A 16,372-nucleotide genomic window follows, 5' to 3' on the forward strand; every position below is an offset into this window, starting at 1 on the left:
GAGAACCAAGTTAAAAAGTCCCATCACGGGGTTCTGAGGAGGCCGTCACTAGCAAACTCCACCAAATTACAAAGCAGTATCCAAATGTTGATGCCATCAAATGGTCAAAGGATTGCCCAAAAACATATGAAAGAGGCAAGCCCTTCCTACCAAACCGGGACATCCAGCGCCTACCACTTGGAATGAGAAGGTTCCATTATTGGTACTTGCGTGTTCTCCCAACGAGCATAGATATCATACAAGCATGCTTTCCCACCGGCACATTTGGAAGCTCAGCCAGGAAAATTGTCTTTGACTTCAATGACATGCAAACATGCTTTCACCTAGGAGAAATGGAGATGAATCTAATTCGCACGTGGTGCCTGTAAGTCCTTGTCCTCTCGATATGATATGAATGTAATCTTTAAATTTTGTTGTAACTAACCCACGCCGTGATTTGTAGAATGCAAGTGCACATTGTCAAACAAATGCCAAGTGTAAAAGTCGGATATGTGGACCCTCAAGCTATAGCCCAAATAAATTTCAATTACCCTAAACGGTGGACACTTGATGCCAAAGAGCTAGCTGCTACAAAGACTCTTCGGGAGAAAGAGCACATCCGTACAGTGAAACTAAGAGAAGAGTCCCTTAAGGTTACGGCATACATTGCCCTGGCTTTCAAAAATCTCCAACAACACTCTACTATATGGCTACCATACAACTTTGAGTAAGCTCAACTCTATACTTAAAGCTTTGTTCGATATATTTTATTCGATGCAAAAGAGCTTATCTAGTTCTATGATTAAATCCATGCAGCAACCACTGGATTTGTATAGCCGTCAATGTCGGGGGAGCATGGCATGGGTCTTTGATTCATTAGATAAGGACCCGGCGACATACAAAGATTTCATATCGATTCTCAAGACGTATACATATCGATAATCCTCATTAGCTTATATGTTTGTATACATACTTGTAACGTTCACTTTTGGATACTAACAAGTTGTATTTGCTAAAATAATTCGAACAGGGCATTTAGGTTCTATGTCACTAATCATCATGGAAGGCATGATCCAGCAAGGAAGGAAAAGCTGGCTATAAAAACACTATGTGCGATAAGTGTAACTTACTTCTTCAGTACTCCATTACATGGCTGTCAAAAGCATTACTTAACATTTTCATATGCAAAACACACAGTGCCCCAAGCAGAAGCCTAGGAGTGTACATTGTGGATACTATATATGAACCTCTTCACCCGTAGTATAAAAACTTCGTAAATGGTATGAAATACTAAACCAAAACTTGTTCTCTTGTAGTGGAGAGAAGAGAAAGGAATGAAAAGAGACCTATACAAGGATGACCAACTCTTAGAGCTCGCCGGTGACCTTGCAACTTCATATTAGACCAGATTATACACGTCAGAGGCGCCTACCATGACCGAGAGTCTGAGTTAGGTATAAATCCTCAGTACCAACACCTTCGTGAGACTGAAAGACTAGCTCTAGGACGTTGATAACAATATGTATGGAATTTATATATTTAATGATGAATTGTATATATTCTTGTGAATTAGACTTGTAATTGTAGTTTATATAATACTCTTGTGCTTGTAGTCGCGGTCACGGGGCGTTCGGCAACGCGAACGCGGTTCGGAATGTTGGTCGCGGGGCGTTCGGCAACGCGAACGCGGTTCAGAACGTTGGTCGTGGCACGTTCAGCAACGCGATTTTGAATTGTAAATTTGATTTTTTTTTTTTGCGGAAAAACGTACTGTAGGGGCGGTTCTAGATTGAACCACCCTTACAAATACCTGTTTGTAGGGGCGGCTGGTAATACAAGCCGCCCCTACAAATCTATTTGTAGGGGCGGCTGGTAATACGAACCGCCCCTACAAATCGATTTGTAAGGGCGGCTGGAAACACCAGCCGTCCCTACAAATCGATTTGTAGGGGCGGCCTGGAAACCGCCTCTACAAATGCATGATTTATAGAGATCCTTGCGTAGGGGCGGCTGGACAAACCGCCCCTACAAATGGTCTACAACTGCCCCTAAAAACCCTTTTTGACGTAGTGTCGGGTAAGAGCAGGGTTTATTTTTTTTTGGATTAGCATGGTAACTTTTGAGATTGTGAGAATGAAAATAGAGACTTGTTTTGTTCACCAAATAGTAAGAATAAATAGATTTGGCCTAGTCGGGAGCATATCGCTAGCTATCTTCGTAAAAAAGTGTATTGCGTGTCCTATCCATCGCCCATCGATAATCCCGATCAATCTAACAATGCAGAGCAAGACGAGGCCTTTTGTTCATCAAAGCTGGTCCCATTTGTTCATCCTGGACCATGCATGCACAGCTGGCAACGCTTGTCTCACTGGCTCCTCTCGTCCAAAATCCTCTTAACAACAGCGCCAAGCCCGTGTACCTGACGAACACTAGCCGCATGCCTCTCATCCCAATCCCAACTTCACTCACGTTAACAGCTGTTAACGTACCCTGTCATTTTTTTTCTCTCTACGTGCATATACATGTACAGCTACACATACAGTACGCCCTTCTTATTCCTATATGAAGAGGCCCTAGCTAGCTTCAAGCCTAGAATGCAACACACACTCAGATAAAGCTATCTTGAGCTAGCTGCTCTAACGCGCGTTGTCATGGCCAGGACGGTGTTGCTCCCCGTGCTCCTCCTCTCCTTCTTCCTCCTGCCGCTGGCCTCCCTCGCGCTGACGCAGGACTTCTGCGTCGCCGACCTGACCTGCAGCGACACGCCGGCCGGGTACCCGTGCAAGTCCAGCGTCACCGCCGACGACTTCTACTACCATGGCCTGGCCGGGCAGGGCAAAATCAACCCGCTCATCAAGGCCGCCGTGACGCCGGCCTTCGTCGGCCAGTTCCCGGGCGTCAACGGGCTCGGCATCTCCGCGGCCAGGCTCGACATCGAGGTGGGCGGCGTGGTGCCGCTGCACACCCACCCGGCGGGCTCCGAGCTCCTCTTCGTGACCCAGGGCACCGTCGCCGCTGGCTTCATCAGCTCCGGCTCCAACACCGTCTACACCAAGACGCTGTACGCCGGCGACATCATGGTGTTCCCGCAGGGCCTGCTCCACTACCAGTACAACGCCGGCACCGGCCCCGCCGTCGGCCTCGTCGCCTTCAGCAGCTCCAACCCCGGCCTGCAGATCACCGACTTTGCGCTCTTTGCCAACAATCTCCCATCCGTCGTGGTGGAGAAGGTCACCTTCTTGGACGATGCACAGGTCAAGAAGCTCAAGAGCGTGCTCGGCGGCAGCGGTTAAGCTGTTCTTCTCGACAATACAGTGCAAGCTGGGTATGGTCGTCGTCGTCTTGGTCCGTCGTCATCGAATGGAACGCGTGTCTGTCTTGTCAAAGTAGTCGTGGTCTATTTCATCTTACCCTTTTTTATTCATGTATGTACTTTTCATTCAAGTATGTATTCAGTTTCATTGCAATTTGTTGCAAGGGAAGAGTAAAATGTGCATCTGATTGGTTCAAAATTTTAGCTTGTGTGGTCGTAGTCATTTGCATTAGCTATATGACTGCTCATTTGGTTCATTAAGGTTTACATTTCACTGTGTGTCCAGTGCTTTATATGTACACACCTCTTTGTAGATGCCGCAATTAATCGGTTCATTTAAATCCTACTATTGAAATACGTACATATGTCATCTCACACCTAGTGAAACTGTTTTAATGAACCAGTATCAACAACAAAATGGACGGTGTCACCATCAACGCTACCTAGATTGTTGATACTAGCTAATTAGAACAGTTTCATTATCTGAGGGAGAAGAAGAAGAGCTAGACAATGAGTATGAAGGGGCCTCAGTCCACAAGTGGAAAGAACATATGACAAAGCATACCGAAACTCGGAGGCCCAATGCCTGTTTCACAAGGCCCAATGGTTTAGCCCATGTAAGGCCTTCCTATATGTGGTCCATCTATGCTTTTGGTGCATAGGTGGCTTATATCACTCCATGTATGGAGAATGAGTATATAGTGTTGGATGATACATTGAACCGACCGAGCTCGATGCAAGCAAAGGAGGAGATGGATGCAGATAGGCTGCAAAACTATCCAATTCCATCCACTTTGTCGCTATACATGTTCGATCTTGGTCGGTAAGTAACAACTGGTATCAAAGCAACACTTTATCATGACGACGGAGACTCGGTCTAGGTCAATCCTCACCATGTTGAGCAAGAACAACAAGAGCCTCACCGAGTTTGAAGGAGTCCATGGCTGAGATGAGGACATTGAAGGCAAACTTCAAAGCCTAGAAGCCATGTGTCGACCATTGAGTTTCGGATTTGGAGCATGCCAAGTTGTTGATGGTCATTAACCTCCAAATTCGACCATCATCTCCTGCATAAAATGACAACAATGATCCACAAACCAGTCATAGGATTTATTTCTGACCAACTCAACAAGTTTTGGTGACTATGTGTATGCAAAGATCACCTACCAAAATTGGGCTTATTTGGACCCCCAAATGGGGGTCGTCGGGCGACCCCCATGGTCGGCCGACCGTGGGTCTTCCCCATTTTGGTCCACCAAACTCCCACATGCAAGGAAACACCCCCTCCCCCCAAGTGTTCTAGGCCATGGATTCCACAAAGAAACACACTTTGGATGATCAAAGGGCTCACAAGGAAAGTGCATGGATCCAAGGACCCACTTGGCATAAGAAATGGTGTTCTAATGATGCAACTCACACACCATAGAAGTTACCCACCGAGGACAAACGCACACACGAAAGTCGGAGGCCGAAGGTGTCAGTGATGGGTTGAGTGACCGGGTAGGTCGGCCGACCGTCACATGGCTCCAAACCACCTCAAACTCCTCGGGTACCTTCTTACCGACTCTAGGAGTGAATCTCAACCGATGCCGCACCATCGGTGGATCTGACAGTCAACCAATGGGTAGGGTCGTCCGATCCCACTTTGGCTCTAAACCACCTCATCTTCGACTACAAGTACCCCCTAGTGTCCTAAGGCTATAAATAGCGGTGCTTGCCTCACTTTGAATTTTGAAAGCACACAAAGGCGATACACACATTCCAAGCTAAAGGTGAAGCCCTACCAAAGTGTAGAAAATAGGGAGAAAGTGAGGGGAGTCTGGAGAAAGTGAGGTGAAGCCCTACCTTGGCGGATGCGAGCTTCCTTCTTGTGAGCAAACATCTGGGATTCTTATTGGTATATGGTATTTGAGTAAGTAATAAGTTACTTTACTGATCATGGTACACCTAAGAAAAAGTTGAGTCGGGCCGGGTTTAGGATGGGCCTGCAATAAGGGCAATGGGTAGGTTTGTGGCTCGCATTTTTGGCCAGGCCGCTCGCAATTTTGCAGTGTGAAAATAAAGGAAATTAATGTTACGGGTTGGGCCTGGGCCGAGAAAAAAATTTCTAGGCAGCGGGATCTCACATCGCAGCCTACACTATCCACCCATCAACTCTAGGGTTTGGGACTTGAGAGTAGTGGCCGTCAAGAGACCGGGGTCCAGGAGTCTCAAATCGGGTATTGCCAAATCAGAGGAAGTGAGAAAATAAAGAAGGGTCGTGACTCTAGGATATTGGGCCTTTTATGTTGGGCTACTGGACTTTTCAGCCACTTATTGAAGCCCACTGGCCAACGGCCCAAGCTGTGAGTTTCACATCGTCTTCAACGTCCCAATAGATCCAACCCCTCCTACAAGCGCATCAGTGGAGTTCAACCACTCCTTTCCGCTACATACATGGAGGAAGGGGGGCTTCACGTTAGACATTCCATTGGATCCGCCACCAGGAACAGGATACCTAAATCTGGTGCCAAGTCATGTAGGAGGTTTTCAACGGGGGGAGCAGGGAGGGAGGCCAAAGCATATGGTGGTGCTGGTAGCTGGTACCTCGACAATGGTCTGAAGGGGGCATGTGGTGCTCGAAAGCGTAGTGCCTATTTATTGGTGAATTTGGTTTTCTATGGCCTTGCAAAAATAGTGATGTTGAAGTGCCCAGTGACAAAATAATTTTGTCACCACCATCAGGACAGAAAGCTGAAGACGTGAGTCGCGCGAGAGAGCATGAAGGAGGCCTGAACAAGGCCGTGATGTTCCGGCTGTAAATGGGCCATGGGCTGTTGATGTGTGTGTGGCTGGCAAGTATATAAGCCTGGCGTTGACGTTTTTATAGAGAGCAGGCTCTCTATATTGTTGCCGATGTAACTCCTTCCATTATTATGCTCACTATATGCTCTTCAGAAAACCAAATTTCCGTATGTAACTCCTTCCATTATTATGGATACAATGGGATCGGACTTTGACTATTTGTACCTCCCTTTGACTGGCGTGATTGGTGGTATACTGATCTCTTGGCGTACGTCTGTTTGCTCGAGCACGTCATCAGTCTTACAGGAGTTCTTACTTTTTGTTAAGGTCGCTTTGATCGGGTCTCCCCTCGACTGGACACGATTTCAAACCGGGCTAGATGTTGGCGCATGCTCTATTTCCCTCTTCTTGTTTATTTACCAAGTCTTTTAACGTGACTAGGTGTGTGAGGGGGACAATCAAATCTTGTTGATTTACTTAAACAAGTTCATTTTATTTTACAGCTCGTTGGTCAAAATGAATGCATTCAATATAAATGTACTCCCTCCATGATAAATTGTAAGTTATTTTGACTTTTTTAGTATAATACCTTTTGCAATATATCTGGATATACGTTAGGTCCAGATGCATAGTAAATAGCTATGTATTTAGAAAAGACTGAACAACTTATAATTTAAAATGAAAAGAGTAAGTTATATTTTGGGAAAGTTTTAAAAACATGTTTAGATGTCCATGAGAACATTTTGGGAATTTTTCATCTTTTTCTATTCTCATTTTCCTGGAGCTGAGTCTAATTTCTAGACGTGTCTAGATATATTTTCACGAGATTAAATGTTTTATTTGGGTTTCTCTTGTCTTAATCTAACTCTAGAATTTTCTTTCTAAAATTTTTAAAATCTCAGATTTTTTCTGTGATTTGAAAACCTTATTAGATGTTTTATGTATTTTTTTACTAAAAAAAAGTAAACTATCTTATAATATGATAGGGATGTAATTTAAATGATTTTGAGAGTCGAGGAGTTTATCCGATAAGGAGGCAAAAAAAAAGTGAGGTTGTTTTTGCTGATGGGGTATTAGGACTCTGGAGTCTGGAGGCAGGCTTCCCGTCTAGCAGGCCTGGTCAGACTTGATGTCGGTGAGCTAGACATCGACTATGAAATAAGAATAAATTTGAATAATATCAGCTTACATGCAACATTGATGCAGCAGTCTTCTTCATGGTACCTTGATGGAACTACTGCATTGCATTCACAAGGTAGGACACAGCAGATCACCTAACATCAGCACTATCTTATATACAACGCCAACGGGTCGAAGGTGAACAGGCAGACACCAAATAAAAGTATATCCATCAGAAAATGGTGTCTACTGTCAGCCTCCGCTTGGGAGGTGACTTCTCGATTATCTGCTTCTGCAAGTCCATGAAGCTGATTCCCTTGTGCGCAAACAATCTTCTGAGGTTGATCACTGAGAGCTCGCTGTACTTTGCAATGGCAAGGTCGGCCTGTACTAACTCATACCTGCAAGTGATTAGACAGTGTCAGCTAAAAATGTGAGGATCGGGGAGATGAGAGTTTCAACAAACAGATCCATACGCTGGATGAGCACCAATCAATGCAACTGCCATCATAGTACAGTTGTGGGCCGCTGTGATGCCCCTTGGATCGTCCTCGAACACCACACACTTTGAGGGTTTACGATCCAACTGTGGGGAAGAAAAAAGAAAGAACAGCAAAAGTGTAAGCTATATATCCTAACATAATGTATAACTTTTTTTTTGCGAAACTAACATAATGTATAACTAGTAGTGGGGCAGGAGCATGCCTTCATAGCAGCTGACAGAAACCTATTTGCTATCGACTCCATATCATCTTCGTCAGTCACAATCGCCTGTAGTCAACAACTGAAGTGAATCAAATGAACTTTGCTAAGCAACATGCTTTTCAGGCAACAGTAATTCAGTAAACTTAAAAAGCTCAAACATTAGCTTCAAATCACCTTGAAATATTTGCTTAGTGCCATCCGATCCAAAGCTTCGATCATGCATCTCCTGTCAAGGGATGATGCGACAGCACAAGGTATCCCTGCTGTCTGAACAGCATCCAGCCATTCTCTCAATCCTTCTACAGGTGTATCGAGCTGAATGAAATGAGAAATTAGTTATAGGTGATAATATTTTAAATTAAGCAGCACAATTAAAAAAAAGCACAGAACTTACTTTGAACAGGTTCTCATAGTACAACTCTATAAGGCGTGCCTTCAATTTTTCCATTTTATCTTCCTCTTTTGCCCAGTACAAAACCTGGATGGGCAATGTAGGATTGCTAGTGAGCGCCAAACAAAATGAAAAGGAGATACCAAGTGAGAGAGCATGCATTTTCCTTTTTTCCCCTCTTAATTTTCTGTTAAGAAATTAGGTGGAAAATTCGAGTTGCAAAAAGATACATCAATTGATCATGCACGAATGGTGACAAATTCAGTGATACATGATATTGTCATATGCAACAAAGTCACACCTTTCTAAGAACATGGTCAGCAGCACCATGAAGAATGTTCTTCCGGACATGAGCAGCACTTGGGATATCCTTACCTGCACAAAACAAAGAATCTTAACAACTATATCAAGGTAGCATCCACGAACATTGAAATAAACATCAATTCAATGACTTATGAGAAGTTTATAAGAGAATTTTTGGTTTTCAGGTGTAGTAAGCTCAAGTACATGCCCACAACTGAAGAAAGTGCGGATAAACTTAAAATATAGCTTCACGAATCCAACCTAACTCCAACCTGAAGTGTTCTTCCTTTGATCAACGTTGTAGAAAAGCCAAGGTGAGAACTGTGCACTTGTAGAGCAAAATAGATTTGCAGGGCATAACCAAATCCATCTAAGGACGACTACCTCTGATTGATAGCATGGGTCATTTTTTAATGCAGAAAAGGCTGAAAACCTATTAACTATCAAGATGACAAATGAACAGGTGTTGTTCATACAACAGCCCTTCCTTCCATCCCAAAATTTCAGTCCAAATGAGAGATAACTTTTTATGTGCTTAAACTAGACGATACCATTAATGAGAATATGAAAAGGAGACATAATATATCCATGCAAATAGAAAATGGTCCCTGCAGTTTCCATTGTTGCAACATGGCGCTAGATTGGTCACATAGCAGTAGTATCCTACACAATTACATGGCTTTGCTTATAAACATACCTTCCTCCAGAGCAAGCTGTCTCCAAGCATTCAACTTTAGCGAGTCTGTATCAGCCTAAGAGAATAAAGACAGACATCACATGCCAGTCAGTCAATCCGCAACATATAATAAAGATATTTTGCAAGTTATACATTCAAGCATGTACAAAAGAAACTGCAAATAACACCCAGAGGTGCATCAAACCAGATAAGAGTTGAAATATGAACAGTGTAAGCTAGATATTGTTTGCTTTATCTTTATCTTTACAGTCCATAATTGTAGGGAAAAAAAAAAACTCCAGGATGCCATTTAGAAATTGGAGCACTAACATTTGATACACTAACACCAAAAGAAAACTTACAATAACATTGTCCCACGAAAAAATTAGACCAAACGCCTCATCCGGCTTCATAGCATGCCTTATCCTTTGAAGGAAGCATTCTTGCAATTTTTCATTCAGATAATCCTGAAACATGGAGAAAATTTATAACAAAAGTTAGCATTACAGAGATGTTATTGGACACCAAATAGATATATTTGATATGGTAATCCAACTTATGATGATGTATACTTACCACATCAACCTTGAGTGGTCCATCCATCCGAAATGTTTCGAAGCCCTCCCCGTATTCCGCTCCGATTGCCTAAAAGGGGGGAAAGAACATTCTTTAACCTGTAACTTTAAAATGATAGCGAAATCCCTACCCTCAAAAAACAGCATGGGCCAATATTGGACGTGGCTTTAGGTGGTTTCAATTTTACAGCACGTTACCAATCAAGCTATGGAGAATACCCATGCAACACAACAAACAAGGAGCTCAGGAAAAAATTACTAACTGCCAACTCTGGGCCCTCCAGCAGCTAAACAGTTACACAGTCACAGTCTAAGTAACTGCTCCAGCACAAATTTACATAAAAATAAGTGCAAGCTTGGAATGCAGGAGATTTACAGGAAACAGTTTGATTCCTAAGAGAAACCATGTGCTCCAAACAGGGCTAAGATTTACTCAACAGGCCGCTCACACAAGAAGCCTAAGAAAACATATATAACACCAACAAAGCCTTTTAGTCCAAATCAAAGTTTGGGGTAGGATACATGAAAGTCACATCTACTGAAAAGAATTCACCTGGAAGGCACAAACCCTCATACACCCAATATACCACACCTTTTAGTTTGCGAACTAACGTATTGGAACGAAAGAAAGGATCTAATCTGAAGGCGCTTCAAATAATCAGAGCTAGCTAGAACCATCTTCTTCCGAAGAACAAGATAACGGTACTGATTTTCAAAACAGAAGCACAAATTGTACTTCAGAGCTCGCAGTCTCGCACGGAGCTAATTCGACACCAACTGTACTACAGCAGTTGATTTGACACATTTTTTGCGCCTAGAGCAGGGCAGATTTCTTGAAACCAAACGAACACAACCCAAGAAAATGCATTCTTTGTCCAAGAAATCAAAATAGGGCAGCAAACAAAATAATATAGAAAGCACCTCATCGACGAAGACCTTGCCGGGGAGGGGCGGGAAGGCATCAAATCCGGACGCCCTCCTCCGCACCCCAATCTGCCTCCCTTTTCTTGGTCTCTGCATAATAACATCCCAAAAAATCAGGAAAAAAATGGAGAACAAAAAAGAGCCCGACAAATTTTATATATACGAGCGGAGGAGGAAGCTGCCTACGGGAAATCGGAGTATGGGGCATGGGGCGCGCGGGGATGAAGATGAGGAGGGCGCGGAGCGGAAGGGAGAAGGCGCTGTTGCGGCGCGGAAGCTACAGGACTCCATTGGAAGGGGAAAGAAGGGAGGATGACTGGATGAGTGGCATAGTAGTGGAGGGGTTTTATTTTTAGAAGTTTTCCCCATTTCCTATTTATTTTATACAGTTTTTCTGGCCGTAAAATGTCGAAATACAGGAGAATTTTATTTCCTTTTTTTTTTGCTGGTGGTGGGGTATGAAGTGAATTCATGTGAACTTTTACTGCCACAAGTTGAGGCATAAAAGTTTCTCGAATCTCAGTATTTATGTATTTTCCTTTTTGGATAATGCATAGTATCTTTGGCTTTTTCTTGTATTTTTTGACTTTTTGTATAAAGTCTTGGGAAAAAATATCGCATACAAGACTGTATACTCTTCTTTCACTTTCTTTGCAGTTTATAGGCATTATTTTAACATCCATCGACCTGCCTCAAAAAGTTAATTAACCTATAACTTTGTCAAGAAAATAAAATGTTGAATTGAGGATATATGTTTTGTTGCCAACTATCCATGCCATACTAAATTCTACGATGTTCATAAAGTTCATAACATGATAATCTTCCTTGACATTACCAAGCTAGCTAAGAAATTGTGGTAGGTCGTAATTATATTTGTTTAGCTCATAATTACCATATGTTCTAATGAAAAATAACAAAGCGGCTTTACATTAAAAATTAAGGGAATGCATTTCCAAAACACATGAGTGATTTGTATTCTTTATCGCGTCTTTGTATTAAGGAAGAGAAAAAGTTTCAACATGCCTTAGTGTACATGCCTTAGAGGTGACCCTCACCCTAGTGTACATGAGCAATATCCGCAACATAATTTCTTTTTGCAACCACCACCGGTGAATGATGGACAAAGCATGCTATCTCAGGTAACTAGTGTTCTTGGAAAAACACAAATTATATGTTGGGGTAGTCGGATTCTGCCACGTGCCCCAAATCAACATTTTCCTAACCTCTTTCTGCCTCAATTTCATAATTGTTTTATGTCGAGAACGTAAAGGTTCACGGAGTAGCAATAAGGTCATTCATCATTGGTGTAAAACAAATAGGGAGAGGTTAATGCGTGACCCGTCATGACTTCGGGTAGTGTGTCACTCCTTTCCCTAGCGTCTTCCATGTCTCTCCCTCGCACACTCCTTCTCTGTTGCCCCCGCCCATCTCTTCCACCACCGACGATCGGCAACTCCAACCACCTCATCACCCATTCTACCTCCCATTGCTGATGTCTCGACCCCATCCCCCCTAATCACATGGCCACCTCTGACCACTCCAACCCCGACAATTGCCCTCCCCTAGCCAGCAGCTCTAATGACAACCATGCCGCCTCACTGTGTCGCTGAGCCTCAACCCATCTGATGTCACGGCTACTACCTCCAAACCCTCTTCTAGAGCCGTTAGTGATCCCCGGAACCTTAAACCCCAAACCCTCTACTAAAAGTTGTCGTTACACGTATGTAGCCTTGAGGACCTTGGAGTTTGTTCCATGGTTCCAAGCCAAATAACTTAGGGTTTGTTCTTTTTTTTAGTGGATAGGGTTTGTTCTTGTTGTTTCAAGTACTTTATATATTGGGCTGAACTTGGAATCCAGTCACCTATGGGTTTCATAATATTCATAAATTGGGCTGAAACTTGGAAGGCCCAAACTGACTGGGCCACGCACGATTAGTCAAACAAAGCCCAACAAGTCTCGCCAGATCTGAACCCATCTCCATTCGTGGGTGCCCGTCTCGACTGCCCCCACTCCCAACTCCGGCGACTGCCGCGCCCCCACCATGGCCGCTCGCCGGAGCGCCAGCTCCACCCGACGCGGCCTCCTCCCCGCCCTCCTCCTCATCCTCTGCTCGTCCGTCCCGCCCCTCGCCGCCGCATACCGCCCAGGAGACATCGTCCCGATGCTCCGCTCGGGACAGTACCACGGCGTAATCCAATCGACCTCAACCCTTACCCAAGGCAGCTAGTATGGAGCTATTCCGGTTCGTCTGTGTCTGATCTGTGCGTTTTTTTGGCGTGGTTTTGCAGTCGAGGACGGTGTGGTTCGACGTGGTGGGCCGCCACTGCCCGGCCTTCGCAGTCAACCGGGAGGTGAGGCTTTCTTGGAACAGATCGAAGGTTCCACCTCTGGGCTTTCTTCTTGTGGGGAGGTTTTTGATTTAATTGAGGTTTTTGTGCAGGTGCTGATGCCAATCCCAAAGCCGACGGGGTTCACTGGTGCTGATCCGTACAAGATGTGAGTAACTTCCCTTCAGATATCGCAGTATATGAACATGTCTGAGACTGCGGCATCTGAATTATACATTAGTATCATACAATACTTAATGTGATTGTGTGAATTGTTTGGTTTTATCAGGGTTATTTAGGTGTTGCCAAGTTGCCTAGTAGTTTCTGAAACTGCAAGATGCTAGAATTATTAGATACTTTATAAGGTTTTTTCGCTGGATGAGAAATGAAGCTTCCTCTTGTTCTTTCTCAATGATGATGATGTGCTGAGTAAATAATCGCAAAGGTGGTTAGGTCCTTTTACCTCACGATTCTTTTGATTGCAGAGGATTTAGATCCTGGAACTAATTAGCAACACATTACTGGATGGATGTGATAGAAAGATTTGTATTATATAACTATAGCTTATGAAACCTTCATCCAACGCAAGGCCCATAAGGGTTATGGCTGTAACTCCTCTGAAATTGCACATTCTAGAGCTTGGCATGTTCTAGAGAAAATCTGCACTATCCCTCTGAGTACAGTGTGATATGCCACTCGTTTTGAGACCGACATGTAGTGCAGATTATATTATGTACTAGACTTTTCTTGAAATGGACTGAATTTGATCAGAGAAATGACAATGACTGAATACGATAAGGTTGCACCATTTGTATGCCTTTTGTTCAATTATTGTTTTTTGATCTTTGCAGAAGTATGTTTTTCTTACCTTATAACTATGCAGAACATTTCAAATTGGACATGAAAAGTTCCATGTTCCTTGGCTTTATGTTATAAATCGCAAGACCTCTGAAGTTCCACTGATCGATTTCCATTTGGTGAGGAATACACTCCTTGCTTGACTTTTTTGTTTAAACAATCCTAGTGCGTCTTCTGCCTTCTTTTGTTTAATACCATTTGCTGTGGGTTTCACAGAAGTACTCTGGAAATGATATACTTGGGGTAACAGCTAAAGTTGTGGACATGCCTCACCACTGTATGTAATGTGCTGTCTGTCCTTATTACATTTATTTTGGTGCATGCCATTTATACTCACTTTATAAAGTTTGCGTCCACTAAAATTATGTCTAGGTTCTAGCTCTGCAAACTAAAAAGCCAGTGATGAGGGCTTTCATCATTGTCACGTATTGCTGCTTTTCAATACTTATGCCAGTGCAGAGTTGTCTTTTACTACGATTAACCCGCTGTGTGTGCTAGCGTATTTGAGAATATTCAGTTCTTCACTAATCGCACATGAATTCCCTCTGCCAATCAAGAATATGTTTGGCTTTAACAATTCATGAGCCTTATATGATGTCTGTGGCATGTGTTGAACTCCAATATGCTATAGACATGTCGACTTCCAAGGCTTGCAAACATCATAATGAAATGCATCATCTTGTTTGCTACACCTGTTCCCTTTCTTTCCTCTTTGTCCTATGTGAGCAGTAAATTTCATATTAAGGTAGATATGATGATATACATGTGTCTTACATGGCCGATCTAGTACCCTACCCACTGACCATTTCATTCACTGGCAGACGTGGAAGTTCATCCTGACATAAAGAAGAATTTCTGGGATCCACAGAATTGGCCAAAATATGTTCTTGTTAGATATACATGGTATAAATTTTATCTGCTTTATTTGTGAATGAGCATAAATGTAACCTGCAGTAAACATTGCCAACTTTGAAGAATACCGTTAACACATGAATTCATATTCAGGGAGGAGCAATCAGAGATAGATGTTGCTGGAGGATTTTATGTGTTATTTGGATCCGGTGAGTCCATTCGCTAATTCAGATAGCTTTCGTGTAGCTAAGTCCCTAAGTTGTGTTGATTTTAGTTTCGCTCTTACCCTTTGGATTGGAGCCTACCTTATCCAATGGACAACTGACCAAACAATTTATGGTGTGTTTGTTCTGATATAACAAAGGCTTAAATTTTTGGATTCTAATTACTTTGTCGTTTACACATGCAGGGCTTGTTTTGTCCTTCATTCTTGCAATATATGTCCTACAGTCATCTCAAGAGAAGTTGACAAGGTACAATGCTTGCCACATTTAATTTGTTTATGGGATTATATATAGGGTGAATAATAAGTTATTGTGATTTGAACTAAATGCTGGAGATTTGTATCCAAGCGCTCCCTATCCAAATAAGCCCTTATGGCATACTTTTTTTTTTTTTGAACGATGCAAAACTACTTTAACATTCGTGCAGATATAAGCACACCTATGAATCTGGGGCTTGTCAAGATAGCAAGTTTGAAAATATTTTAGCTAGTTTAATTGAAATTAACTCCATTGTGATCCTCCATGTTTATCATATTCTTATGAGCAAGGAACTTGATTCTGTTGGGCAGAAGAACTTGATGAAAATGTAGGTGTTGACATTGATACCATGCCATGCTGCTTTGCAGGTTTGTGCGAGAAGCAGTTGCAGATAGTAGCCTCCCAGAGGGAGGAGTTGCAAAGGTCGAGTGACCTATCTACAATGAACTGTCATATTGCCCACTAATTTCTACACTGATCAGAACATCGAGAGATTCGCAACAGCCAAGTTTCTTGGATACATGTGATACAACAGAACATCATACATATGAAGAGCCAGTGGTTTATTTGATTATTTCTTGTGCATGCTCTGAAACCAACTTTGCTTATATGGTTGAAGAGAAAGAAGCATCATCGGATCCTCCGCATGATTTCATTTCCAGACTGGAGTTTTGGTGCATACTATCTCTCCAATGAGAATTTGGGACTGAATAGGTTTTTTGGTTTATGGTTTTGTAGAACCTTGTAGTGAGAAATGTAAAAAACAGCTGTGCCAAACCTGTATGATTTGCCTTGCCGTTCTCTACTCAAGTTAGATTAGCAAAATACCAAATTGATCTGAACATCATGTAATGCCTAAATTTTCACAAGATTCTATTGGAGCTTCGCATCTAGTAGCAAACCATTGTTTGGATCCTGAAGGAATCATAATCGCTAAAATATGTAACCTTTACATGGAAGAAGTAAAGGAAAATAGGCATTATCTTATTGACTTCTAATTTACAAAACTTGCATTATCAGAGTTTTAAAACGAACATGAACTGAAAGCAACAAACTTGAACCTAGAAATGCTACAACTTGCAC

The 16,372-nt window shown here is 42.7% G+C and overlaps 3 protein-coding genes across 3 annotated transcripts; 2 read left to right on the forward strand and 1 right to left on the reverse strand.

The window, feature by feature from the left end:
• The first annotated feature begins 2,541 nt into the window (after window positions 1-2,541).
• LOC136513707 (germin-like protein 8-14) lies at window positions 2,542-3,539 on the forward strand. The gene has a single exon (XM_066507663.1). The coding sequence runs from the start codon at window positions 2,631-2,633 to the stop codon at window positions 3,270-3,272; it is 642 nt and encodes a 213-aa protein (XP_066363760.1). The 5' UTR covers window positions 2,542-2,630; the 3' UTR covers window positions 3,273-3,539.
• A 3,689-nt stretch (window positions 3,540-7,228) lies between these two features.
• Window positions 7,229-11,099, reverse strand: LOC136512778 (5-amino-6-(5-phospho-D-ribitylamino)uracil phosphatase, chloroplastic-like). Its single transcript, XM_066506774.1, has 11 exons — window positions 10,956-11,099; window positions 10,767-10,859; window positions 9,847-9,915; window positions 9,633-9,737; window positions 9,292-9,346; window positions 8,593-8,666; window positions 8,295-8,378; window positions 8,075-8,215; window positions 7,901-7,966; window positions 7,672-7,781; window positions 7,229-7,596 (listed from the first exon to the last, which is right to left on the reverse strand). Exons 1-11 carry the CDS (start codon window positions 11,058-11,060, stop codon window positions 7,428-7,430), a joined length of 1,071 nt encoding a protein of 356 aa, XP_066362871.1. The 5' UTR covers window positions 11,061-11,099; the 3' UTR covers window positions 7,229-7,427.
• Window positions 11,100-12,740: 1,641 nt separating this feature from the next.
• On the forward strand, window positions 12,741-16,204 carry LOC136511840 (uncharacterized). Its single transcript, XM_066505870.1, has 9 exons — window positions 12,741-12,958; window positions 13,059-13,121; window positions 13,211-13,266; window positions 13,981-14,074; window positions 14,172-14,232; window positions 14,777-14,858; window positions 14,961-15,016; window positions 15,217-15,280; window positions 15,658-16,204. The coding sequence occupies exons 1-9, from the start codon at window positions 12,812-12,814 to the stop codon at window positions 15,719-15,721; spliced, it is 687 nt and encodes a 228-aa protein (XP_066361967.1). The 5' UTR covers window positions 12,741-12,811; the 3' UTR covers window positions 15,722-16,204.
• The last annotated feature ends 168 nt before the right edge of the window (window positions 16,205-16,372 follow it).

The sequence above is a fragment of the Miscanthus floridulus genome, chromosome 16 (assembly GCF_019320115.1).
Source record: "Miscanthus floridulus cultivar M001 chromosome 16, ASM1932011v1, whole genome shotgun sequence".
In the NCBI taxonomy this organism is placed as follows: Eukaryota; Viridiplantae; Streptophyta; class Magnoliopsida; order Poales; family Poaceae; genus Miscanthus; species Miscanthus floridulus.